This window comes from Heterodontus francisci, chromosome 33 (genome assembly GCF_036365525.1).
Source record: "Heterodontus francisci isolate sHetFra1 chromosome 33, sHetFra1.hap1, whole genome shotgun sequence".
Lineage (NCBI taxonomy): Eukaryota > Metazoa > Chordata > Chondrichthyes > Heterodontiformes > Heterodontidae > Heterodontus > Heterodontus francisci.
This window is the reverse complement of record NC_090403.1, coordinates 38459837-38487737: the sequence shown is the minus strand read 5'-3', so window position 1 is coordinate 38487737 and position 27901 is coordinate 38459837. Positions and strand designations below refer to the sequence as shown.

The window sequence follows — 27901 nt, the reverse complement described above, 5'->3', positions numbered from 1 at the left end:
AAACATGTATGTTAGAAAGATGTTGCAGAGGACGAAATGAGTATGAGAATCGGTAACAACAGCGACTTCAGCGTCAGTGGATTGAAACTTCAAATGGGTCAGGATTGTGCGTTGACTGTAAGCGCCGTAGGGAGAACGAGGTTTGTCCCGATTGGTTTGCTATTGGACACCTTGCCAGGGAGTGAAGTATTTGAGTCATTGGGCTGGGCAATGGCTGCATTGTAGCCCTGGGAGGTCTGAGCAACTTCTCATCCCCTGCTTGGGTTACACTGACAGGCGCTGGTTACATTTGAATCCCTTTGTTGCCATTAGTAAATGATGGAGCCGATTTACATACACGGTATCCGGGTTGCTGAGGGTTTGCAGCAAACGCTCGGTGGCTTTGAGAAGAGTCTGTTGTTGATGAGTTCCATCGGCGACCCCAAAGCCTCTTTTTTTATTTATTTCCCCGTCACGTACTTTCTCAACAAAAAAATCGGGATATCGGTTTTGTGGATTACTGTACTTACCGAATGGTTAAATTTAACTTCTAAATGGTAAGTTCCTCTCCTTTTTATGGCCCCAGTTTGTTCTCATCGACATCTTTCCCACTTCTCGAGCTCACACTTTCTTTTTCTCGTTTCCCCCGCCCCCAATCCACCATCTCGCCATCAGAAAGGTGAATGAAACAATGCAGAGACATTGAAGGATTTGGTTCTGTAACCTATTTGCCACATCGTTTATTTAATACTGATTGAACACGGAGCCACTGACTTGCTCCAACTTTGGAAGCGCATGTTTTCAGACGAGATGTTCGATCGGTGTCCTGTGGCTGGGCGTTGAAGTATTAGAAGATTAGGGAATTCTGGCGCCTGAGGCTTCCCTCAACCAACAGATTAATAATTCACCTCATGGCTGTTTTGAGGACATTGCTGCTGCAAAATGGCTGCCACATTGACCTACACAAGTCACTCCTTTAAAAATGTGTAAAGCACATTTCATGATGAAAGACATGAAATGCAAGTATAATGATCAAGTATAAACGGGATATATTTATTTTTAAATGAAATGTCAATCTGAAGGGCCATGTACAAGAGTGAAAGGAATAGATTAGGTAAATCAAGTAGTAATGGTTCAGTCTTCAGATCGCTAAACTTCAAGCTAAAACCGACCTGTGTTTTTGATATTTTTTCTTGTGCAAGTTATCGTTTTACTGGCGAGTTGCCAACTCCGGCTCGATGTATTCCTGGAAGTTTCATCATCACTTCCTTCTCTCTCTAACAGCTCTTAACCAACGCTGCCCCCATTGGTTGCCCAACATGTCCATCCACACAATGCCGTTCCTTCCCAGCCAATTGGAAAGAGAATAGACTTTTCATTACCTGATTGGATGATTTTTGACAGTCAGTCAGTCTTTGCCCCGTCGACAGAATTTTTATAACTAATAAAAGATTTTTTTAATGTCCATCAATTCCGGGAGACTCCAGGGCAATCTTGGGGTTGGTCACCCTGTAATTCCACGTAACCAGGTTTTTGTGTATTGCAATGTTCCCATTCTCATTTATGGAACACTGCGTTGCTTGAAAATTAACCTGCAGAATGACATGGGTGGGTTGCACACTGGAGGTTCCAGTTTAACATTGAGCTAGATGGAACTAAAAAAAAATGTCCCTCACAGTGGACAGTTCTTTTACACTTTACATCTTATTTAGAGTTCCAAACATTCCTGTAAGGGTAAGAGTAGTACAGTGGAGAACTGAATCGTATAGACCAGGGAGTTCCAAAGTTCGACTGCTGGTCTGTGCAGTGTTTGCCGATTAGTGGGGGAGCTAATAGGATGTGGGTGTCACTGGCAAGGCCACCATTTATTGCCCATCCCTAATTGCTCTTGAACTGAATTAAATGTATTCATTAAATTTAAATTCCGCCATGGTCTCTGGATTACTAGTCAGTAATATTACCACCACGCCAACATCTTCCACAAACATCCCCCCCCCCCCCCCACCCGTATCCTGCCATAAATCGCTTTCAGAAATGGAGGGTGAAAATTGGAAGGTGGAAAAGAATAAATTAAAAAAAAAAAGTTTTGCCATATTTAGACAACCAAAATTATGATTTTATGATAGATCGTATATTATCTACATATACATACACAAATATGTAGTTATATATTGAATTTACTTTAGCTCCCATTTTTCCATGTCAATTTTCTCCGCTTCTGTCCTGAAGGTGTTGACTCTGCTAGAATATGGATCCACAGGCACTGGCTACCTTTATTCTTTCCTCAATTTCCCATTATTCATGTGAATCTTGATGGTGAGTGGTGGCAGGATATTTTATCAGGGAGGTCATTGCAACTGTGCAATATCCTGTTCTCATCCAACATCCATATGCTAGCATTCCCAGCAGATTTCACTCAATAGTGATCTGATGTATCATGGCTGAGATGAGTTAACCCAGTTAATCCAATGAGCATCTACTGGTAAATCAGATGATGCATTGTTTTATAAGAAACTTAAAAGCACAGAAAATTTGGGCGGGTACTATTATGGTAAAAATATCAAGCCTTTGAGACAAACTGTGGCATTCAAGTAAAATGTATTGAAAGACACATGATAATTTTATATTTAAGTTTAATCAACCTACTATGAAATATCTAACTTTTTTAAGTCTTATGTTACAAACCTTATTTTAGGTCTATAAGTGATTCAGAAGAAAATGGAAAAAAAATCAGAACAAATTGCCTTCTATGATTTCACCTTTTCAACAAATTTGCAAATGACTGAATTAAAATTATAAAATTCAAACCACAATTAATAAAACAGCAGTCAAACTAATCCCCTAGAAAACATTGATAAAAAGCTTACACAATTGAACTAATAGGGAGGTTCAATGAGTTCATTTCCATGTAAAGAAATTGGCCTGAGTGCTAGATGCACCATTGTATGGATGGATGATGTGGAGTGAAGCAGTATTACCAGACATGTATTTTGAAATTAATTAAAGGAATGCACTATATTGCAACACTTATTAAAAATATATTTCTGAAGAGTTCTCAAATTGAATCGATTCAATCAACAATCATTAATTTGTAAAAATATGTGATCTATGTCACAATAAAACTGAATTGAGGTGGAATTTCTAAATACCTTTTTTAAAAAAAAGAAATACTTGTATTTCATGACCTCAGGACATCCCAAAATGCTTTACAGCCAAATAAGTACTTTTGGAGTGTAGTCGCTGTTGTAGGGAAAGATGGCAACCAATTTGCACACAGCAAGGTCCCATAAACAGGAATGAGATCTGGTAATCTATTTTAGTGATATTGGATGAGGGATAACCATTAGACAGGACACCAGGCAGAACTCACCAGCTCTTCAAAATAGTGCCATGGGATCTTTCACACCCCCTTGAGAGGGCAGACAGGGGCCTTGGGTTTAATGTCTTATTCAAAGGATAGGATTTCTGACAGTGCAACACTCCTTTGGTACTATACTGGAGTGTCAGCCTAGATTTTTGTGCTCAAATCTCTGTAGGGGGACTTAAACCCACAACCTACTGACTTAGAGACAAGAGTACTACTATTGAGCCAAGGCTGATATCTCAAATGACACTAGAGCTGACACTGGGCCTTAGTGTCATCAGAAGGAAAATAATTTATAGGCGCTCCTTTGTGAGAAGGCACAACTTATTTACTAGTGCAAACATAAACGCTAACTTAAACAAATGGAAAACTTACAAATCTAAATTATAATGTTGTTATTTGTTTGTACCAGATACTGGGTAAGGTTTCCTGATAAAATAACATTATCTGAAGGATGCACACAGTTACTAATGTGCAAATCAGCCAGTAACTTGTAGCAAGGAAGGGGTACCCCATGAATTGCCACAAATATTCCTGATTTATGCCACTTTTCCATTAGCTTCATGAAATGGTGTTTCGTGCTTAACGTCCCTGTGATTTTCATAGATTGCAGTATATGCATATTGATTGACCATTAAACTCACCACAGAAAATTTATTTCAGTAATTATCAGTGTAAGTACCCATTTAATGATGTGATAATTGGGCAGACATTAATATTCAACCTTTCTTGCCCAGAAGGTAAACAATTATAAATGTGGACTCTCATTCCTTCAGGTTGTGAATGGTTTTAGGAGATTTTTAAAATGTCAAATTTTAAAATTAAAATCTTACTGTTACTTTCTGTCTTTTTTCCTCTGTCTTGTTCAATCTCTCTTTCCCTCTTTATTTCTCTTTCTGTACCTGATTTGACCCTCCTTCTCTGTATTTCCTTTATTTCTCAATCCTTTAATCTCATTGCTTAAGGAGACACACTGCTTGTCTTGTTGATTGCCAAGGTTCCAGATGCATTGTTGCCCTCATTGCATTATCAGCTTGCACTCCCAGCAACTTTGTAGACAAAAATTTTTAAACAATTATCAGTCCAACTAATGGGGCACATCGCGAGAGATCGTAGAAGGCCCCAGGCGTTCCAGTGAATACCACAGGGTAACTTGGCCATGGACAAGAAGGAGAGGAAGATTGGTTGCAGGGACACTTTGTCGTTTGCCCGACATACATAGCGGCCAGAATCCCCTGTAGAAGGTGGCGCACCGCAATGGCTCATAAGTTGCCATGCAAAAGCCCACTATAATTCTGTAGATAGCTGTAAATGCAATAAGCAATGAGCACCATTGACCATAAAATAATCGCCATTATGTCACATGTTCTTGATTCCCCCATCAGGGGAAGTCGTTTTATTGTGTCCATGCTATTGAATCCTCTAAACATTTTAAACACCTTCATCAGATCCCCTCTTAATCTTTATACTCAAGGGAATACAAATCAAATTTATGCAACATGTCATCATTTAATCCTTTAAACCCTGGTATTATTGTAGTTAAACTGCATTTCACCTCCTCCAAGGCCAATATAACCTTCCTGATGTGTGATGCCCAAAATTGAATGCTCCAGATGCTGTCTGGCCAAGAGTTAATCACACTCCTTAAAATAAAGGCCAACATTCTATTCGCCTTTTGATTTCTTTTTGTACCATTCTACTAGCTACTAATGATTTGTGCACTTGATTCCCAAATCTCTTGCACCTCTATGGTTCCTAGTTTCTCATCATTTCGAAGTTACTCCAATTTATCTTCCTTAGGTCCAAAATAGATGATTTTACACTTGCCCACATTAAACTCCATCTGCCATAGTTTGGCCCACTCATTTAACATATCTAATGTCCCTTTGCAACTTCCTGCTATCACATACTGTCCCATCTAAGTTACTGTCATCATCAAATTTGAATATACAATTCTCTATTTCTTCATTCAAGTTATTATTAAATTTGGTGAAAAGTTGCGCTCCCAGAACAGACCCCTGGAGAGCATGACTTGGCACATCCTGCCAATGTGAGTTTATACCCCTTATCCCCACTCTCTGTCTCTTGCCTCCCAACTAATTATCAACTTGGCAGAAATGGAATGGTAGTACTTCAAAAATGGTGGAAAACGACATGGCGCCTTGTTGCCACCATAGTTGCAGCCCTGACAATTTTTCTGCTGGCCTACTGCTGGGCGGCTGGAGCTCCTCTGAGCCTCAAAAATACTGCAGGCAGTTGCCAGCCAAGGCTTGCCCCTCTCGGCCTTGCTTCTCCCTCTCCCAGGATCTAGCTGCAGCTGCCGCCAGCATCTCGGTTGGGATTCCTGTGGGACAAAACCAGCAAGCTGTTTTTCGACTGCTTTGGCATTTGCAGCCTGCCTAAAGGATTAAAACGAGGCCTGGGATTTGAACTTAAGGGGTCCTCTTCACTGCTGGCTGGCATGCACCATTTGTTGGCTATCCAAAGGTCAAAATGTACCCGATTGATTGTGGCAATGGTGGGTGCCAAGTTCAGGCTAGATACAGTCTTTGGAACCATGCACAGAAAGGGCAAAAGACACTTTGATCCAATTACAGCAAAGTTCTAGTGTAACTTAGAGCATGTTGCATAGGCTGTATCCTTGTTCTTAATTGTTCATAAATCCTGGGCATGCAAAGGAAGGGCTTCTGCTGGTTCATGAGGTGCGGCAGTAGTTGTGGCAAAAAGTGGAAGTTACTGCAGAGAAGGAGCTCCAGCCTACACTGACCTGTCACTGAGTAAGTTGGAGGGCAAGTCAGTAGGTTCTGATGAAAGGTCACTGACCTGAAACGTTAACTCTGCTTCTCTCTCCACAGATGCTGCCAGACCTGCTGAGTATTTCCAGCGCTTTTTGTTTTTAAGTCAGTAGGGTGACGCCCTGAGGGAAGAGTGTGCACACTGGCCTGGAACTTCTGCTCGACTGCACCATTTTCTTGGCGCAAACTGCCCAAAGTCAAAGGAACCAATGCAAAAAATTGTGTAATTTTAAGTGCAAATTGCAATCAATGCAAATCAAGTTTCCATGATCTTTTGCACTAGTTTTAAAAACATTGTGCTAAAAGCAGGTCCTGCGCACAAAACTAGCCATGCTCCCAGGGTGAATTAATCACCAAAGGGACTTTCCACTAATTGTTCTCATTTGCAGGTCTTCAAGGAGGCTATCAAAACTAAATTGGACACTAATTGGTATGTTTTTGAAGGTTTTGAGTATAATGAGAAACTGACTACTCTACTCCAATCTAACTAGAAAACAGTTTTGCATACTTTTTAAAAGTCATTATCAGTAACTTAAAATCAGCTTACTCTCAGGTGGTGGATTAAAACTGTAATAAAATGATTATTTTTTGTGATAATCCACTTTCAGCTGTACTAATCAAGCTTTACCAAGTTACCACGCTTAAATATAATCAAGGAATATTTTTTAAGGTAAATTTTTATTTTAAATTAAATTTATGATGCTCTGCATCATGCCAGATTTTGCATTCGCCGATATACAAATGAGTTTGAGCGGAAACTTGGGTGGGTGTGGGTTGTGGGGAAGAACACTTTTCAAAATGAGTGTAATTTGTGCTGGAATCACAGATTAGACTTAAAGCAGAAATTCTACCCCACTGTATAAGGCAAACAGAAGTTCTATATATGTATATTTTTCAGTAGCTTGCTTTGAACACTCTTAAGAACATTTGGCTGACCAAAAACAGTAAAAATTTTAACACAAGGTCTATCAGAAATCACACTTGTGCAGATTAAATCTGAGTGTCTGTTACTTTTCTGATAGGTTGCTGTTTGGTGAGCGTCCATTTTGGTGGATTCATGAATCAGGGGTCTACACTGAGCAGCAGATGCCCAAGTTAAAGCAGTTTTCCTCCTCCTGTGAAACTGGTCCAGGTTTGTTCAAATTGAGTGCTCTGTGAATTCTAGACTATGCACAGGCTGGCTGTTTTTATCTGTATTTTCTGTCAAATCAATCACTTAAATTGACACCTAAATTTTTAAACTTTATTTCTGATCAGTAATTTTCTGTTTTTCTTGAAAAAAAGGACTTTTCAATTTGTCAATGCACCCTTCATTCCTGGTAAAGATCCATTTTAAATTTCATACGTTGGTCTGAATGTCAGTCCAATGGGAAATTGGTTGCTCTAAATTAATCAATTCAGGAGCACATTTTGTTAACTTTAATAGATCTGAATTAACTTGAGTCTGCCAATCTCAAATCACATTTTTATTCATAATTAGCAATTCAAAATTGAAAATTAGCCATCCTTTTTACACAGTTGGTCATTTTCAAGAAGTCCAGTGAATCACTATTTAATTGGACACTATTCCTGGTAATTCTGATCTTAATTAGAAGATTACTCCATATCATTGCATAGTCAAGCACCCAGGCAGCCTGGAGCTATTTGTTTCTATATCCAATAGAGTTATCAGTAGCTAAAGAGCTGTATCATGTCGAAAAATAATGAATATGTGTGTGCGCTCAAGAAAATTATCTTATTCAAGGATTCAGATGTTCATGAGAACAAAGGTTGTGCAGGTTGGTATCTGAACCCAGTGTGAGATTATTTTCAGAGTGATCACTCTATTTATATGTAATATTTCAACATAATGGAGTTCAGAGCTGGTTCTGTACCTTCAGACCCTTGGATTTACTCAAATTTGTGGCAGAAACCGTGGCTGATTTTCGGCCCAGTGATCGATTCGACACACCTCTTGACTCTTCATGGAAATACCTTCAGCATTGCTTCCTTTAGTGCTCTGCCTTTCGATTAGCCTTCGGACCCATTCGCGCACACCCCCCCCCCCCCCCCACCAAACCCCATACCTGTCTCCGAATCCCAAACTTCATTTATTACCAAGCCGTATGCATCCTTATATTCCACGCCTTTGTATCCACACCTATGTAACTTGAGTTTCCCTGTGTCCATCCGGATCCAAATCCATTTCCCTTTTTCTCTTCCCTCGTTTCCCTTTCTCTTTACACCTCCGGTCCCCTCTCTCAGTTGTTATGCCTCCTTTCACTTCTCTCGTGTACTCTGCCCTCTCAATTCCCTACCCCAATCCTTCAGCACTCCTCAACGTTCCTACTCTCCTGCTGCCATCCTAGGTTCGACTCCCTCTTAAATAAGCCTACAACTTCCCTCTGTGCCTCACATGGCTACCTCCAAGGAACCCACTGAGGCACTCATCGCTGCCTCCTTACAAGCAACCTGAACTGCCCATCCTACTTTCGCTGACCTTCCCGCCCAGTGTGCCTGCTGGGGACTAATATTGTCAACCTCCTTTCTGTCCAACTCATCACTACCAGTGCTGACCCCATGGAATCTGCCAGCAGATCAGCTATCACTATTCCTCTCTGCATCTACCCCCACCCCCCCCCCCCCCACCGAAAGTCCGTGCACTTGTGAATAAGGCCTTTAAAATCATTAAGTTTAATGTGGATGCTTGCATCGACATCATGACCTTGATGAAAACCTGGCTGAGTGGTGATAACACCTTTCCCCTTAATGAAGCTATGCTGCCTGGCAATACCTTCTACTGCTTGCCTCACCCAAACTGCCTATTTCCACCTCTGTAACATCGTCCAACTCCACCCCGCCTCAGCTCATCTGCTGCTGAAACCCTCGTCCATGCCTTTGTTGCTTGTAGACTTGATTATTCCAATGCTCTCCTGGCCAGCCTCCCATCTTCCATCCTTCATAAACTTGAGCTCATCCAAAACTCTGCTGCTCGTCTCCTAACTCACATCAAGTTCCATTCAGCCATTACCCCAGTGCTGACAGACCTACATTGGCTCCTGCTCCGACAATGCTTCAGTTTTAAAACTTTCATCCTTCTTTTCAAATCCCTGCACAGTCTTGCCTCTCCCTAACTCTGTAGCCTCCTCCAGCCTTAAAAGCCTTTTAAATCTCTGCACTCCTACAATTCTGGTCTCTTGTGCACCCCCAATTTTAGTTGCTCCGCCATTGGCCTTCAGCTGCCAAGGTCCTAAGCTCGGGATTCCCTCCCTAATCCTCTTCGCCTCTTTATCTCTCTTATACCTCCTTTAAGACACTCCTTAAAACCTACCTCTTTGGCTAAGCTTTTAGTCATCTATCTGAATATCCAGTTACATGGCTCGGTGTTAAATTTTGTTTGATGATGCTCCTGTGAAGTGCTTTGGGATGTTTCAGTACTTTAAAAACGCTGTATAAATGCAAGTTGGTGTGATTCATCATTAAACATTATCTGAACCACTCTTGCCACATAGCTGTTGTGCTCCACCCTTCAGTACTGACTTTGGCCAGGCAGTTCCATTCAGTTAATTAGTGAGGAAGTCCTCACTGAAGGATTTAATCTGTCATACAATCACTGCTCATGCATGGAATTGAATCTGCAGTTAATTATTGTGAAATAATGTAGGTGATATTAGTTATGTATTAACTATAAGAAAATTGCAGGAATGTATGCAGTCCAAGTTGAATTTTCAGTCAGGCCTCAATTGTTGATGTAAATATAACCCCAGAACTAACAAATGACATAACTTTTCCTGTAATACCTCCCAGACTCTTTCAATAGATTTGTTTTTCCTTTTCATCGTTCATCAAAAATGGTAGTGGGTGTGTTAATTTAAGAGCCATTAGTCACATGGCCAGATCTACAATATCATAATGATTCATACTCTACTATCACGTACATAAACATTTTAATGATTAAGACTGAGATGCTGTGAACTTCCCTGGTGTGCAGGGCTTAGTTACCATAGTGTGCACCTACGCACGAGCCATTAGGACAACTCAGATTCAACTCCTTGAATCAATCATTATTTAAAAATTTTGTGATTTGGGAAATAAAGTATTAGTTTTTTTGCTGTGTTTGTGTTACTTTAGGCAGTCCTTCAGGTCACGCCATGATCACAGGTGCAGCCTGGTGGGTTATGATGACCAGACTTTCCGCATTCATTTACGGTCACACCAGAAGGTTTGTGTTCCTTGAACTTGTTTAAATGTCAAAATGCTCAAATAATTACTCACCATTTAAACACAGGTTCCATAAATGTAGATCTGCTCCCCTTTTCTCAGTGGCAATTTTTCCACCTGTTTCAGAAGGAGCTAACTCTCATTGGGATATGGTTCCATGGGCACCAGTTGCCCTCCATTGTCTCACTCTATTGAGCACCCTTCTTGTGTAAACCTGACAGTGAGCATCGGCAGGCTATTTGATCGCAGGAGGGCATAATAGGCAAGCTGATTCTGTCCTCAGCCAACATCAAAGCATGCAAACTTTTGGCCAGAATCACCAGTTAGTAGCTGTAAATCGACACTGTCTAAGGATCTGCTTAAAATAGGCAGTGCTTTTCTGAGATTGGGTTAAGCATATTTTTGGGAAGAGTAGCTGGAGTTTTGCTCTGTATCTTCCAAAACTGTACTTAAACTTGTTGACTTGATGGGTGCCAAAAGTGAGAGCTCCCTATTCCCCAAAACTTCAGAAAATTCACCAAAGCTACACTTTGTAACTTTTAACAGTTATAATATGTTATTACTAACATCAAATTTTTCATGTGTTTTAAGCTCACTGGCAAAGAACGTTCCCATAGTATTGTACATCGTGATGCTGCTGGCAATCGGCATCTCCAGAATATTCATTTTGGCTCATTTTCCTCATCAAGTACTTGCTGGAATAGTTACAGGTTAGAGCTTTAATCACAATATGTTCAATGGACCAGTGGGTGGCTGGGAGATTCAGTCATGGAAATAGCTGTGCTGATACTCCTGATAATTGTACTAAGTTTTCATTTGAAATTTCCTCTTCCTTGTGTGCACAGTGCACTGCACAGTGGCACAGTGGTTAACACCGCAGCCTCACAGCTCCAGCAACCCAGGTTCAATTCTGGGTACTGCCTGTGTGGAGTTTGCAAGCTCTCCCTGTGTCTGTGTGGGTTTCCTCCGGGTGCTCCGGTTTCCTCCCACAGCCAAAAGACTTGCAGGTTGATAGGTAAATTGGCCATTATAAATTGCCCCTAGTATAGGTAGGTGGTAGGGGAATATAGGGACAGTTGGGGATGTGGTAGGAATATGGGATTAGTGTAGGATTAGTATAAATTGGTGGTTAATGGTCGGCACAGAGTCGGTGGGCCGAAGGACCTGTTTCAGTGCTGTATCTCTAAATCAAAAAAATCAAAATCCTCGAGGTATTCGCCCATACCGCTGACATGATGGCAAACCAGTCTGTCCCAAGCAGCTGCCAACATTTACCAGAACCAACTGCATGACAGCAATTGATGTCAGCTTCTCTGCTAGTGCCATAGGCAAGATAAGAAGTAAACATAACGTCAGGCCTAATCACTCCCAGCATATTAGCCATGATTCCATCTATAACAGCTCAGCTAAAAAAAACTATATTTTACAATTTTTCTACTAAATGAATTCAAATAGATATTGTACTTTATTTCCTCTTCATGGGACAGTCTTAAGGACGGAATAGTTATTGTAGCTATACTGAATGTTGCAAACAGTGCAATTGATGTTTGGTGTTGGCATAATGACTATAGAAGGAAGTATTTAATACCTGATTAGAGGAACCCATGCATATTTCCTTTGGGAAGATGTAGATCCTTTGGAGGATTGTACAAAATTTGCCAAATGAGACTACTACACCTGCTCAGGCTAGAGAAGTGTTCATAAATCTTACATTGCAAAGCAGAAACAAGGGGCTGGATTTTATAGAGGCCTCGACGTTGGGATTTGGGGGGGGGAGGTCATGAAGATTGCCCCGGATGTGGTCCGCCATGGACCTCGACGCCAGCAGGGCCCGTCCCGATCTTGCCGACGGTGGCGAAGCCTCGTGGCGGCCGCCCGCGGCTTGGCGACGGGGCCATGATTTACATATTTAAATAAATCTACATACCTGAATTAATTGCAAGCCCGCCTCCGGTCCCATTGCGATCTTCGTGCCGCCAGCCGGCACTCCCACACCTTATGATCCCCGTCTGGGGAATCGTGGCGCAACACTAGTTGGGAGGGGCGAGTAGGTCATTTTTTTTCTGTGTGTAGGGGAGGGAGCAGCAATGAGGTCTTCTCATTGGTGGAGGGGATGGTGGGAAGGGGTAAAGTTTATAGGTGATGCACTTTAAAGGAGTGAAAGATCATTTGATAAAGGAAGGCGTTTTGGGCAGGAGAGGGCAGGTTTTTGATATTGTGGTTATTGGGGTTGGGGGAGGGAGGTGTTGGAGAGTTGCAAAAATACCGGTTTTAATATTTTAAATACATTTTTACTGCTTTATTAAAAAATCCCAGAAGGGCTCAAAGCCCTTTAAAAATGGCGACGGCGCCCGCGCAGTGGCACTGGACGCCGTTGCCGGGGACGGCTTGCCCACCCCTTCCACATCATTATGTTAATGAGCCGCCGCATATCAGATCGCGGCAGCTCCGTGGAGTGCAACTCACACGTGCGGGCCGCCATCTTTTACTACAGCACGGCGACGGCAACATAGAATCCAGCCCAAGTACTCTGAAAACTGGAGGAACACATTGTAAAACATAGATGCATGATGTGTAAAGGAGAGATTGGGCTTCCATTTCTCTGTAACCCTTCCTTAGTCATCAACCCCCATCTATAGCTGAGGGGAAGTGGGCAACATGCTTCAGTATCCATCTGAAACTGGCTGCTATTGTGAGTGATCCAGGGTTAACTTTGTTGTAATTTTTTTTCCCTTCATGTGGTAAAACGCTTTGCTCTTACTTGTAACCTCTCCATATTATTGGGAAATTCCAAGAAAACACATCCCACCACACTGGAGGAATGCATCGGTATTTTAATATGCCATGCCACCTTCACTGCATGACTCAACCATTTAAAAAAATTACCTGTAAAACTATTAAGAGTGTAGACATTCAATCTGTGAGCATCAGAATAAATATTAATTGATAAACCTCATTTGGAATTTCAGGTGCTGTACTTGGCTTTCTGCTGGGTAGACATGGACCTGAGAATATCAAACTCATCCATTGTGTTATTGCCTCAATTGGATTGCTGCTCAGTGTTGCATGCTTGTACTGGGGATTGCATTACATTGGTGTCAATGTCTCCTGGTAAGTCTTGCAATTTTCACACTTTCCCTTTCTGACGGTGTTGTGTGAGGTCTATTTGACTTTGTGATAAAAAATTCCTATGTGTTTAATCATCATATTTCTATATAGAGAAACACATAGGAATTACCAAGGTAGATAAGTTTGAAAGGGTAACATACAATTGGTTAGTTAGAGATACAGCACTGAAACAGGCCCTTCGGCCCACTGAGTCTGTGCCGACCATCAACCACCCATTTATACTAATCCTATACTAATTCCATATTCCTACCACATCCCCACCTGTCCCTATATTTCCCTACCACCTACCCATATACTAAAACAAGATGGCTCCTGGGCTGTAAGCTCCCTAGGAAGCTCCCTTGCTGTTCAACGATATCCATGGCCATCTGTTCCTATTCCTAGTGTTTTCTCCCCCAATCTACCCTCTTAAACTGTTTAAACTCCCCTGGCTCTTTAAATCAGTTCATTTTAGCCCTAACTAAAAGCTAACAGTTAGTTTAGTGTATGTTACCTGGGCCCACTGCCCTCCCCCAGCCACACCTGCTCTTTGTTTTCTCAACGAAATTGATCCGGACGAAACTCAAGAGCACAGCTGTCGATACTTTAATCTCCGATCCTGCTGTCTTCACCGCCCAGAGAGTCTGCGGCCACGGCGTGCAGTAAGTCCATTGAGGTGAAGAAGGAGCAGCGGGACCCTAGGGAAGTCTTGAGAAAAGGTGCCCCGAACACCCAAAAAATCTCCGAACGGCCCCCCGGCCGCAACTTCAAAGCGCCCGCGGGAGATGGCTCGGAGAGCATCTGCAGCGCACTGTCGGCAATGCTGCATGCCTTTATTTAAACCACTGCAAAAAAACCCTTAGCGAATGTAATCACCTCTGTAAGTCTGCCAAAAGATGCTTCACCTCCCGAAGGACGTGGATGAGCTTTCCGGACGTCGATGGTGGGCACTGAGGAAATGGCTTATTACCTGCACCCCCTTTCCCCTCCCCCCTTTCCCCTCCCCCCTTTCCCCTCCCCCCTTTCCCCTCCCCCCTTTCCCCTCCCCCCTTCCACTTCCCTGCTCCACCCCCTCACAACCCTGTCCCAGCCCCCCACCTCGCACCATCTTCCCCCCCGCACCCCCTTCCCCTGCAACCCCCCCACCCCCTTACAGCCTCCTTCCCAGCTCCCCCTCGCACCCCCCTCCCTCCCTCCACCCCTCCCCCTCGCATCCCCTCCTCCCACCGGCACCATCCTACACCTGTGTAGGGGCCCTAACAACCCCACTGCCTTGTGGGCGTCTCGGGAGAGACCAAGGCTAAGGGAGTAAACCCGAACAGATAATCCGGAGCGGAACCCTATAGGCGGTCATGTGTCACCTTTGGCATGTTTCCGGCAGTTCCTGCAGCCATACTGGTGCCAAATGTCGTGCCCTGCACTCCTTTGGACCCCACCAGAAAGGCCGAGAGGGGGGTTTTGACGACTGGGCAACTCTCAACCTCCATAAATTTGCCCAGGCATGCGCCATGGAGAGGTCACTCCATAGTTGCCTCACAGCGACTGAAACAACACGGAAGGCAGCAGTTACGGGTTATAAGTCCAGATAAATTGGCGTAGAAACTGTGCGCCACGGGTTGCCTTTGTCGATGGGAGAGGTCTTTGCACCTCACTGGACAGCTACCGCCCACCTCAAACCGGGCAGCCCCCGGTCAATAAGGTTCTGTCCCGCCACAGTCTACCTGCTTCAATGGGTGCTTGGAGCTCAGGGTCATTGCCCGAAAGGTGGACTGATACACCGCACCAAACAACACGAGAAAAGGAAAGAAGGTACCAGCCCTTCACTTTGCAAGCTGGAACGTCAGAACTATGTGTCCTGGCCTGTCGGAAGACCTTACACAAATCAACGATTCTCGGAAGACCGCCATCATTAACAACGAGCTCAGTAGACTCAATGTAGACATTGCAGCACTTCAGGAGACTCGCCTCCCCGCGAGTGGATCTCTAGCAGAGCAAGACTACACCTTCTTCTGGCAGGGCAGGGATCCTGAAGAACCAAGACAGCATGGAGTGGACATCGCCATCAGAAACTCCTTGCTCAGCATGATAGAGCCTCCCTCAAATGGCTCGGAACGCATACTGTCCATCCGACTGCTCACCACCTCTGGTCCAGTACACCTACTCAGCATCTATGCTCCAACACTCTGCTCCCCACCTGAAGCTAAAGATCAGTTCTACGAGGAACTCCATAACATCATTAGCAGCATCCCCAACACCGAACACCTATTCCTGCGGGGGGACTTTAATGCCAGGGTTGGGGCCGACCATGACTCATGGCCCTCCTGCCTTGGGCGCTATGGCATTGGAAGGATGAATGAGAACGGGCAGAGACTGCTTGAGTTGTGTACCTATCATAACCTCTGCATCACCAACTCGTTCTTTCACACTGAACCCTGTCATCAGGTTTCATGGAGGCACCCAAGATCGCGTCGTTGGCACCAGCTAGACCTCATTGTCACAAGGCGAGCCGCCTTAAACAGTGTTCAAATCACACGCAGCTTCCACAGTGTGGACTGCGACACCGACCACTCCCTGGTGTGCAGCAAGGTTAGACTCAGACCAAAGAAGTTACATCATTCCAAGCAGAAGGGCCACCCGCGCATCAACACGAGCAGAATTTCTCACCCACAGCTGTTACAAAAATTTCTAAATTCACTTGTAACAGCCCTTCAAAACACTCCCACAGGGGATGCTGAGACCAAGTGGGCCCACATCAGAGACGCCATCTATGAGTCAGCTTTGACCACCTACGGCAAACGTGTGAAGAGAAATGCAGACTGGTTTCAATCTCATAATGAAGAGCTGGAACCTGTCATAGCCGCTAAGCGCATTGCACTGTTGAACCACAAGAAAGCCCCCAGCGATTTAACATCCGCAGCACTTATAGCAGCCAGAAGCACTGCACAAAGAACAGCCAGGCGCTGCGCAAATGACTACTGGCAACACCTATGCAGTCATATTCAGCTGGCCTCAGACACCGGAAACATCAGAGGAATGTATGATGGCATGAAGAGAGCTCTTGGGCCAACCATCAAGAAGATCGCCCCCCTCAAATCTAAATCAGGGGACATAATCACTGACCAACACAAACAAATGGACCGCTGGGTTGAGCACTACCTAGAACTGTACTCCAGGGAGAATGCTGTCTCTGAGACTGCCCTCAATGCAGCCCAGCCTCTACCAGTCATGGATGAGCTGGACATACAGCCAACCAAATCGGAACTCAGTGATGCCATTGATTCTCTAGCCAGCGGAAAAGCCCGTGGGAAGGACAGCATTACCCCTGAAATAATCAAGAGTGCCAAGCCTGCTATACTCTCAGCACTACATGAACTGCTTTGCCTGTGCTGGGACGAGGGAGCAGTACCTCAGGACATGCACGATGCCAATATCATCACCCTCTATAAAAACAAAAGGTGACCGCGGTGACTACAACAACTACCGTGGAATCTCCCTGCTCAGCATAATGGGGAAAGTCTTTGCTCGAGTCGCTCTGAACAGGCTCCAGAAGCTGGCCGAGCGCGTCTACCCTGAGGCACAATGTGGCTTTCGTGCAGAGAGATCAACCGTTGACATGCTGTTCTCCCTTTGTCAGATACAGGAGAAATGCCGTGAACAACAGATGCCCCTCTACATTGCTTTCATTGATCTCACCAAAGCCTTTGACCTCGTCAGCAGACGTGGTCTCTTCAGACTACTAGAAAAGATCGGATGCCCACCAAAGCTACTAAGTATCATCACCTCATTCCATGACAATATGAAAGGCACAATTCAACATGGTGGCTCCTCATCAGAGCCCTTTCCTATCCTGAGTGGCGTGAAACAGGGCTGTGTTCTCGCACCCACACTTTTTGGGATTTTCTTCTCCTTGCTGCTTTCACATGCGTTCAAGTCCTCTGAAGAAGGAATTTTCCTCCACACAAGATCAGGGGGCAGGTTGTTCAACCTTGCCCATCTAAGAGCGAAGTCCAAAGTACGGAAAGTCCTCATCCGGGAACTCCTCTTTGCTGACGATGCTGCTTTAGCATCTCCCACTGAAGAGTGGCTGCAGAGTCTCATCGACAGGTTTGTGGCTGCCTGCAATGAATTTGGCCTAACCATCAGCCTCAAGAAAACGAACATCATGGCGCAGGACGTCAGAAATGCTCCATCCATCAATATTGGCGACCACGCTCTGGAAGTGGTTCAAGAGTTCACCTACCTCGGCTCAACTATCACCAGTAACCTCTCTCCAGATGCAGAAATCAACAAGCGCATGGGTAAGGCTTCCACTGCTATGTCCAGACTGGCCAAGAGAGTGTGGGAAAATGGCGCACTGACACGGAACACAAAAGTCTGAGTGTATCAGGCCTGTGTCCTCAGTACCTTGCTCTATGGCAGCGAGGCCTGGACAACGTATGTCAGCCAAGAGCGACGTCTCAATTCATTCCATCTTCGCTGCCTCAGGTGGCAGGACCGTATCTCCAACACAGAAGTCCTCGAGGCGGCCAACATCCCCAGCTTGTACACACTACTGAGTCAGCGGCGCTTGAGATGGCTTGGCTATGTGAGCCGCATGAAAGATGGCAGGATCCCCAAAGACACATTGTACAGCGAGCTCACCAGTGGTATCAGACCCACCGGCCGTCCATGTCTCCGCTTTAAAGACGTCTGCAAACGCGACATGAAATCCTGTGACATTGATCACAAGTCGTGGGAGTCAGTTGCCAGCGTTCGTCAGAGCTGGCGGGCAGCCATAAAGACGGGGCTAAAATGTGGCGAGTCGAAGAGACTTAGTAGTTGACAGGAAAAAAGACAGAGGCGCAAGGGGAGAGCCAACTGTGTAACAGCCCCGACAAACAAATTTCTCTGCAGCACCTGTGGAAGAGCCTGTCACTCTAGAATTGGCCTTTATAGCCACTCCAGGCGCTGCTTCACAAACCACTGACCACCTCCAGGTGCGTATCCATTGTCTCTCGAGATAAGGAGGCCAAAGAAGAAGACCTATACTAGGGGCAATTTATAATGGCCAATTTACCTATCAACCTGCAAGTCTTTTGGCATGTGGGAGGAAACCCACGCAGACACAGGAAGAACTTGCAAACTCCACACAGGCAGTACCCAGAATTGAACCCGGGTCGCTGGAGCTGTGAGGCTGCGGTGCTAACCACTGCGCCACTGTGCCGCCCCATTTGGGGACAGTAATAAATCAACCAAGGTTCCCATGCTAATGCTGTACCCAGTGGTTCCTGTTCAAAAATGCACAAGTGCATTTGTCAGATATAGAGGGAGTAAAATGCACAACATCTTCAATTTAAAAAAATGCTTCTAAATTACTGGATAATAATGATGAGATAGTAGCACAGTCCAGCTGTAGAAATCTATCCCCCATGCCCCACCTCCATCCCACCAAATACTGAGAGATCTCCTGTGGTGTTGCTCAGGGTATGCTGTTTATAAGGACAGGGGTGTTATACTATGTAACAGGTAATGTATTTATCACTGTTGAGGTGCAGGTTAGTTAACCTGGCTACAGGTCTAATTGCTGTGAATAAGCTTACTCTGAGATCAATTAGAGCACAATTGTTTCTCTGTAGATTGGCGGCAGCAAGAAATAACTGATTTATTTTGAATACTTTTTAAGGTTGTTTACATCTGTAACAAAGTGGAACCTCTGAAGTGATGGGGTTAGACATTCTCTGCAGTTAGACCTTACATGCTGTTTACAAAGCATTTTTTAATTGTTGTTTTCCACCTTGCAATTATTCTGCAGTTATTCCTGTATTTAAAGAAAACCTAAATATATACGTTTCTGCTCTTTTTTTCCCCCTGCATTTCAAAAGATACAGTTCTTCACGCAGTCCTCTGAATAAACAACACGTGTTGACACTGTGGTTGGTCAGAAATAGAAACCTTAATTTATGAAGAGAGAAATGAGAATGTTGAAAAAACAGTGGGAGAGCAGACAGTCAAAAAGAGAGGAGGGGGATAAGATTAACAGATCAAGAGTCATAGAGAGATACAGCACCGAAACAGGCCCTTCGGCCCACCGAGTCTGTGCTGACCAACAACCACCCATTTATACTCATCCTACATTAACCCCATATTCCCTACCACATCCCCACCATTCTCCTACCACCTCCCTACACTAGGGGCAATTTACAATGGCCAATTTACCTATCAACCTGCAAGTCTTTGGCTGTGGGAGGAAACCGGAGCACCCGGTGGAAACCCACACGGTCACAGGGAGAACTTGTAAACTCCGCACAGACAGTACCCAGAACTGAAACCGGGTCGCTGGAGATGTGAGGCTGCAGTGCTAAGAGTGAATAAAAAATAAAATAAAGATATGATAGAAAAGCAAAATTTATGCATGAAGTTATTTTTACAATATATATATATCAGGGGTGTCCAAGCTGTTTACTTTCACAGGCCTTCTGCAGACCAATGGGCCACATTTAAAGTTTAAATTAATATTCCCATTAATTTACATCTATCTCAAGCTGTGGATTCTAGCAGATCTTGGTGCTCTGATTTAGGATTTCTCCATGAATGAGACAAAAGCTCTTGACATTCAAACATGACAAACCAGCAAATAAAATGTATAAACTTGAATAGAGGTGCATTTGCCTGGCTTTGTGGGCGTGGTCACTGCTGCAGATGAATGATGGAATGTAGTTGGCACATCCCTGGCATATGTATTCATGTGACTTTCCTCTACATACACACATACACCTTCGATCAATTTTTTTTTTTATTAGTTCATGGCGTCGCTGGCTAGGCCAGCATTTATTGCCCATCCCTAATTGCTCTTGAGAAGGTGGTGAGCTGCCTTCGTGAACCGCTGCAGTCCATGTGGGTAGGTACACCCACAGTGCTGTTAGGAAGGGAGTTCCAGGATTTTGACCCAGTAACAGTCTATCTCAACAGTTTAAATATTTCCATCCATTTTTGGTGCATTCTCACATACATTCTTGGTATGAGAATGGGAAGAAAAATGAGAAAATCATTGAGAAAAAAAAGGAAAATATGAGGAAAAATGCAACATTTAAAGGAAGAAGTCTGAGCATGAAAACACTGAACAATCATAGAATAATGATTATATCCTGACTTAACAGTGGCCCATTGGCACAGTGGTTTGATCAAACAAAATGTTGTCAGCATAGAGGAATAGTTACTTGTTTGTACATTTTGTTATATTTGATTTAAGAGGGACTGCTGGAACTGGATGCAGAAGGTGGAAATTTTTAAAACCCCAGCATAGACATCTTTTACTTTGAGCAAAGAGAAACAAAAACTGCCCACGATTTTAGCCATTCTCTATAGTATTTGTGTTGATATTTCTCTTTGTCTCTCCTGTTCCTTTTTCTCCTCTCTTTGCATCTCTTTCTGTGCCACAATAACAATTTGTATTTATATAGCACATTTAACATTGTAAAATGGCCCAAGATGCTTCACAAGAGTGCAATCCAACAAATTTGGCACTGAGCCAGTTAAGGAGATATTAGGGCTTTGGTCAAAGAGGTAGATTTTAAAGAGCATCTTAAAGGAGGGAAGCGAACCAGAGAGGCTTAGAGAGGGAATTCCAGAGCTTAGGGCCCAGGCAGCTAAAGGCAACAGTCACCAATGGAAGACTGATTAAAATCGGGGATGGGCAAGAGGCCGGAATTGGGGAACGCAGATATCTCAGAAAGTTGTAGGGCTGGTTACAGGGAGATTACAGAGCTAGGGAAGGCAAGGCCATGAAAGAATTTGGAAAGAAGGATGAGAATTATAAAATTGAGGCGGTGCTTAATGGGGAGCCAATGTAGATCAGCAAGTGCAGGTGTGATGGGTGAACAGGACTTGTGCGAGTAAGGACATGGGCAGCAGAGTTTTGGTTGAACTTATGTTTACAGCACGTGGAATGTGGGTGGCAGGCCAGGAGTGTGTTGCAGTAGTCAAGTCCGGAGGTAACAAAAGCATGGATGAGGATTTCAGCAGCAAATTAGCTGAGACGGACTGGTGTTGGGCAATGTTACAGAGGTGGAAATAGGCGCACTTATTGATGGTGCAGATATGTGGTCAGAAGCTCATTTTGGGGTCAGGTATGACACTAAGGTTGCGAACATTTTGGTTCAGCCTCAAACAGTTGCCAGCGAGAGGGATGGAGTTTGTAGCGGGCACCGAAGACAATGACTTTGCTGTGCCCAACATATAGTTGAAAGAAATTTCTGTTCATTCTAGTAGTGGATGCCAAACAAGCAGCCTGACAACTTAGAGACAGTGGAGGGGTCGAGGGAGAGAGTCGTGAGGTAGAGCTGGATGTCATCAGCCAAACATCATCATTTTGCATGATGTCACTGAGCTCAGTATGTAGATGAGAAATAGGAGGGGTCTAAGGATGGATCTTTGGGGGACTCCAGAGGGAATAGTGCAGAAGCAGATAGAGAAGCCATTGCAGGTGATTTTCTGGCTACATCGACTCAGTAACTGCCTTTGCATTCTTTCCTCCCATTACATGTTCGTCCGTTCCTCCCCCCCCCCCCAAAAAAAATGCTCACATTCCCTACTTCTTTGTTTTCCAACTACCCATTCCACTTACCACCACCTGCAAACCCACGCGCTTCTGTCCCTATCCCTGTCTCATCCCAATTGGATTATCCACTCAAACATTATATTATACCCTTTCCCTCACTCCGCTGTCATTCACCCAATCTTTTAATCCTCCATCCACTCTCAATAATGGATGGCAAGAGGCCTCTTCATCCTGTTTATCTTCGCCTTTCCTATCCATTTTCCTCAAAAAGGCTTTACATTCAAAATTTAACTGACTTTATTTTAAAAATCACATTCGGATGAGGAAAGACTCTAGATTTGTTAAAGAGAGAGAGGCACGCAAGTGTCAGCAATTGGAAGAATTACATTTTTTAACTATGACCAAAAAAAGGTTGGAAGGTAATTGGAAGGTTTCTGCTTGCTTTGAAATACAGTAGTTTTTGAAAATAAATTAAATGAGGAAAGACATTACATCTCCCTCTGAAAGACATTACATCTCCCTCTCAGCTTAATACACTTTCTGAAGTTTATGGAACACAAAATGAAGGTTATGTGGTCCATACACTATAATTTTCTCACTTTCTGACATACCTTTTGGCTTAAAAAGAAGCACTGAATATAAATTACCTGAGTGAATGTTCTGAAAGTTATCCTCAAGCTCTTCTTGAACTTATTTAAACAAAAGCTATTTAGTTATTTTCTGAAAGTTTACCTTTTTCCAATGTTTGGCTAGCTTAAGTGCTACTGATGCATTCTGGGAAAGTGTGTACACCATACATGCTCAAACTGTAAGACCTGCTTTCAGTTAACAGCCTTGTAACTCTGGGCAGTAAATATCAAATGAATGGCCAGGCTTTTGGAGAGGCTGAGGCTTTCAAATCTTTAATGAAGAAATTGAAATGCACAAATTCAATGGATAAACTTAATCATGTTCCTGGGAAATATGTTTTTTTAATAAAATTTTATTTCGAACATTAGAACTCTCAGTTATGGAGGAAGAAATGACAAATGAAAATGTTTCAGAAAGCATTTACTGGGGAAATGTGCCATTTGGCAGCCATAACCTGTAATTATGTGATGGCAGTATACTGTTGACTTCGGAATTCTCTACTTTAAATGTAGACGTAGAAATTTGTAATGGAAAGAGTTGATACAAAAGTGTGACAAAAACATAACAGGAAGTGCATGTAAATAGCATTGCAAATAGTGAGCAGGAGTTTTCCTGGGAGCTTCAGGACCCTGCTGTCAGGCTCAACTGGGGGTCAGAATAAAGGCCTGCTACCCGACCCGAACCCGATGGGACCAGACGACGTGTCGGGTTCGGGTCGGGTCAGACCTCTCTTCCAGGTCCAGCTTTTGCGCTCGGGTCAAGTCAGGCCGGGTCCGAGTCGGGCTGGGTCCAGGTTGGGCTGGGTTCAGGTCGAACACACATAGCAAGAATTGCAGGTAAGTGTTTAAAGGAAAATAACCTACCTATGCTGGGGGTCCGGGACGTCAAAGAAGGAAACTCTGAGTCTGTGCAGTGAACAAGTAAGCGTCTCTATGGCGTCATCATGCTCATGCTGCAGCTTCCTAAAGATTGGAAATTGCAAGGTAAGTAAAGGGAACATTGCGGTGGTCCTGTCGGGCGTGGGAAAAATTGGAGGGACTCAGGCTGGGTCCGATGTGGTCCTGTCGGGTTCGGGTCGGGTTATTTTTCCCTGACCTGAGCAGGCCTTTAGGTCAGAAGCCCGTACTGTGCGGGGAAACAGTCATTCACCTGTGATTTTCCCCGAATTGATGGCCAGAGAGCAGACTCGCCATCCAATTAAGGACAGTGGGCGAGCTGTTGAAGCTGGATGGCCAATAGAAGGCCATCCAGTTTGGAAACAGCTGCAGGATGCCATCACAGGTAAGTGAGAGAGAGGGTGTCCTAAAATGGAGGCGCGCTCTCTCCAACTTTTTTTAAAGTTAAAACAAAAAATAAATCCAGCAACCGGGCTACTTTTGTGGGGATGGAGCTCCTGCACAGGGCAACCTGCGGCTGCAGCTGAACCCAGGCAGGCAGAGGCTGCCTGTAAGCCTGCCTGGAATGGTGGACTCCCCAGTCTGTGACTGGGAGGCCGCCTCCAGGCAGCTGCACTGTCTCCCGCCACCTACGGGGCTTTGGAGGTCGATTGGAAAATCCCAGTCGGCTTCCAACAATTGGCCTTAAGTGGCCATTAACAGGGTCAGTTGGTTACACATTGTTTACGGGTATCCCAGCCACACCCATTCCCCCAACCCCCCCTCCCCACCACCGCCAACATCCCACTCCACATGGCCCAGGGGTGGGATGGAGCCAGGGAATTGGCACACCTGCTGGCGGCGCTATTTTTAGCGCCCACCACCTCTGTTCCCACCCCCAGTGGGGCCTAAAAATTCAGCCCAGTGAGTCAAGAACTATATTAATTTATAATGTATCATCTTGATGCTACTTCATAATAATGACATCCATCTTTAAATCTGGAGAGTCGGGACAGTCTCAAGTAATTACTGTCATGCCAGACTCGCATGGCCAGAAACTCATTAGTTAGATAAATATATTTCAGGAAGAATTTGAAACAGACCTTGTAGTGAACAGGTGAATTGAGCCTGGAAGATTTAGTGAATTGATTTGTACCTGCAACATAACTGTTAATTTAAATCTCAGCCAGAGGTTGAGCTGGCTTACTGAATTATTTATTTTATTACCGTGCTGAAAAGCAATCAGCCAGCAAAGGAATAAAACCTATAGGATTTGATGTACTGTTGCATACAGCTGACAACTCTTATTTATTTAATTTTTAGGCAGCAGGTCAAGTACTCTTGCTCAATTAATGATTTATTTTTATGTAGCCGAATGATGAATTGAACCCAGACAATTTAATTGATAAAGTTGTACCTCCAACATAGCTTATTAATTTTCAAACTGTGGGTCATGATCTCTCGCAGACTTTTCTACTCCCAGAAATGGTCCACCACTATTTTGGTTTAAGGAACTCCAATTAAATTTAAAAAAATAACCCACTCATGTTAATTTAAAGTTTTTTTTCACTTAAAAAAGCTTAATTTTATCCGATAATCAGATCATCCAAATAAAGCAATTTTAAATTGAAAAGCAACTGTAATTTGACAAATTCCTCATACTTTTGTACCATCTGCAAGATGCACTGTAGCAATTCACCAAGGCTTCTACGACAGCACCTTCCAAACCTGTGACCTCTACTACCTAGGACAACAGGTGCAGCAGGCACATGGAACACCACCACCTGTAATTTCCCCTCCAAATCACACACCATCCTGACTAGGACATAAGCCACTGTTCCTTTACTGCCGCTGGGTCAAAATCCTGCAACTCCCTTCCTAACAGCACTGTGGGTGTATCTGCACCACAAAGCCTGCAGCATTTCAAGAAGGCAGTTCACCACCATGTTCTTGAGGGCAATTAGGGATGGACAACAAATGCTGGCCTTGCCAGCGATGCCCACATCCCATGAACAAATTAAAATAAAGCATTCCTAATTAGGGCGGCTAGTTTTTTTCGACTGGCACAGACACGATGGGCTAAATGGCATCCTTCTGTGCCATGATTTTTCTATGATTATCATTGACGTTTTGTGAAGAAAACCAAACTTAAATGACACAGGACTGGCCTGTGAGTAAATTGGGTGGCAATAATTATTCAGCCACAATTAAATATAATGAATGGAATAGAGCCCACTGGCTTGGAGACACATTGACTACCATTTACCAATTATTAGTTGTGGATTATTTTCAAATTTACACTAAATGCATCATCAACATTTGTTTATTAGGCTTATGCCTACAATTGCACACACCAGTTTCCTTATTTTACTTGGGATAGATGCCAGGTACTTTCCCTACAATGAAGGAGCAACAGAACACAACTTGAAAAAACTGTCTTCAGAAAAGTCCTAGCAGGCCTGACAGCAGCTGCCTTCTCATCCTCTTAGCCAGGAACTTGGGGGGAGAAAAAAACTATTTCATTTAGTTTGAAAATATATAATACTTCATCAAATCAACAAAAAAAATTACCTTGCAATGTAAGTTTTCAACCAAGGATCGGTGGAGAGGTTAAATCCTGGGGGTTTGTGAGGGCATCTGACTTTTTTTATTGATCTGTGGCTGAGTTTATCACACCCCACAAGGACGGTGTCCAATAACTTTGTTTTCTCAATATTTCTGTAATTGCTAACTTATCAGCACATTATTACCACCTTTGCTGTGTGGTTATAAAAACAGTATTTCTGCAGTGATAGATAGAAGTGCTTTCTTTTGACGAGTTAGCGCAGTTATATAGTTTAAAAGTTAAGAGAGTATAGTACTCCTTGGCAGTGTATAAGGTAATCCCACAATGAAATATTTGAAAAGCACTGTTTTGAAAAACAGTTAGAAATTCTTATCATATGGTTTGCTGCCAATGTAATCAGACCTTCCAGGCAGGTAGAAATGATGATTAGTCTGATGTTCTTTTGACAAATATACACAATTGCATTGTTGCAAAGTCAGTGATTATAGTTCGCATTGCCAACCCACCACGATTGTTTTAGAGCCTCCAGGAATTGCAGATTAATCTCCTGGACATTGCTGCAAGCAAACTGGGAGAAAAACAGTTAAGGGCATTTAAAAAGTGTTTTATTTCATTGGCTTTGAACTCTTCTGTTTATTAATTATAAATAAATTGGAGATGGCGGGGGGGATGGATGGCTGTTTGACTGGGTGGGGAAGTTGGAGGCAGGAGGTCATGTGATGAAACCTCCACAGATATGACTAACCAAAGTTGGCAACCTCAATTGTAGCATATGTGAAACCATATTAAAAGGCGCAGGCACTCTTAGAACTAATTCATGCTTACATGTTCTAGGACGATTCTCCTTGCTACAAAGTGGTGTGCCAAGCCTGAATGGATTCGACTGGATACAGCACCATTTTCTTCACTAAGCAGGGATGCAGGGGCACTCCTCGGGCTTGGCCTCGGGCTCTCCTCACCAATGTATGCCAGCACACAGGGGTGGAAAATGACATGGAAGCTGAAAACTATCTGCATTGTGCTCTCCCTCCTCATCATTGAGATAATGGATCAAGTCCCACTATCAAACTACTCCAGTATCCTGTTTTATGTTCTGTTTTATTTGAAGAATGCATTTGTTCCTGTTTTGGTAATTGCTATTATCCCATGGCTAGTGCACTCCATTTTTGTAATTCAGCAGTCTCAAAAACGACAGTAGCACCAATGATACTGTGTTTAAAAATGGTTTCACCTATCCTGCTACATATTCAGAAATGCAACATACTATTACGGGTGGCACCTCCCCCACCACCCCCGCTCCCCCCAGTTTAAGTAGTAGATTGAATGAAGGCTGCTCAAACTGATCTGAATTCAGATAGTAATTATACTGATGTTTCCTGTTGAGAGCCATATACAGAGATATTACAAAGTGGCAGCTGCCCATCCCAAAGCTCTAAATTTCCATTTAATACCTCAAAATAAAGACATTTTGCCTTTTTAAATGTGTCAGAATTACTTCCGATGTTCCAAGGTGTCAGATGTGCAAACCATATAACTTGAGAATACACAGAGAGGGACACACCTGCTCTGTACTCTGTGCCATAGGAACATTGGAATTGCTGGACAAAAAAAGACCAGGTTCCATCTAGTTCACCTCCCACTATCCTGGTAGTTGCTTGAATCATCACTGCATTATAGCTTGTTTGTCTTGTGGTCATACCTTTTCTGTTACTGTGCTGTGAATAAAGTGTAATTTGTTTTTGAATCACTTGTTTAGTTGCAGCCATGCTGTTGTAGGCCTTTCAACAAAGTCCTAACATGCTGTGAAAAGTGTTAGATTTGTGTCCACAGTTTAACACTCATTTCCTG

General features: G+C 43.6%; 1 protein-coding gene across 2 annotated transcripts; it reads left to right on the top strand.

Annotated features, from left to right (window-relative positions):
* Positions 1–21: 21 nt before the first annotated feature.
* Positions 22–27797, top strand: g6pc3 (glucose-6-phosphatase catalytic subunit 3). 2 transcript variants are annotated; one of them, XM_068013324.1, is made up of 6 exons: positions 22–140; positions 7161–7270; positions 10249–10339; positions 10930–11048; positions 13308–13449; positions 26888–27797. In XM_068013324.1, exons 1-6 carry the CDS (start codon positions 37–39, stop codon positions 27249–27251), a joined length of 930 nt encoding a protein of 309 aa, XP_067869425.1. In that variant the 5' UTR covers positions 22–36; the 3' UTR covers positions 27252–27797. The 2 variants fall into 2 exon arrangements, with proteins under 2 accessions (XP_067869425.1, XP_067869424.1); XM_068013323.1 differs by having other exon boundaries at positions 117–536.
* The last annotated feature ends 104 nt before the right edge of the window (positions 27798–27901 follow it).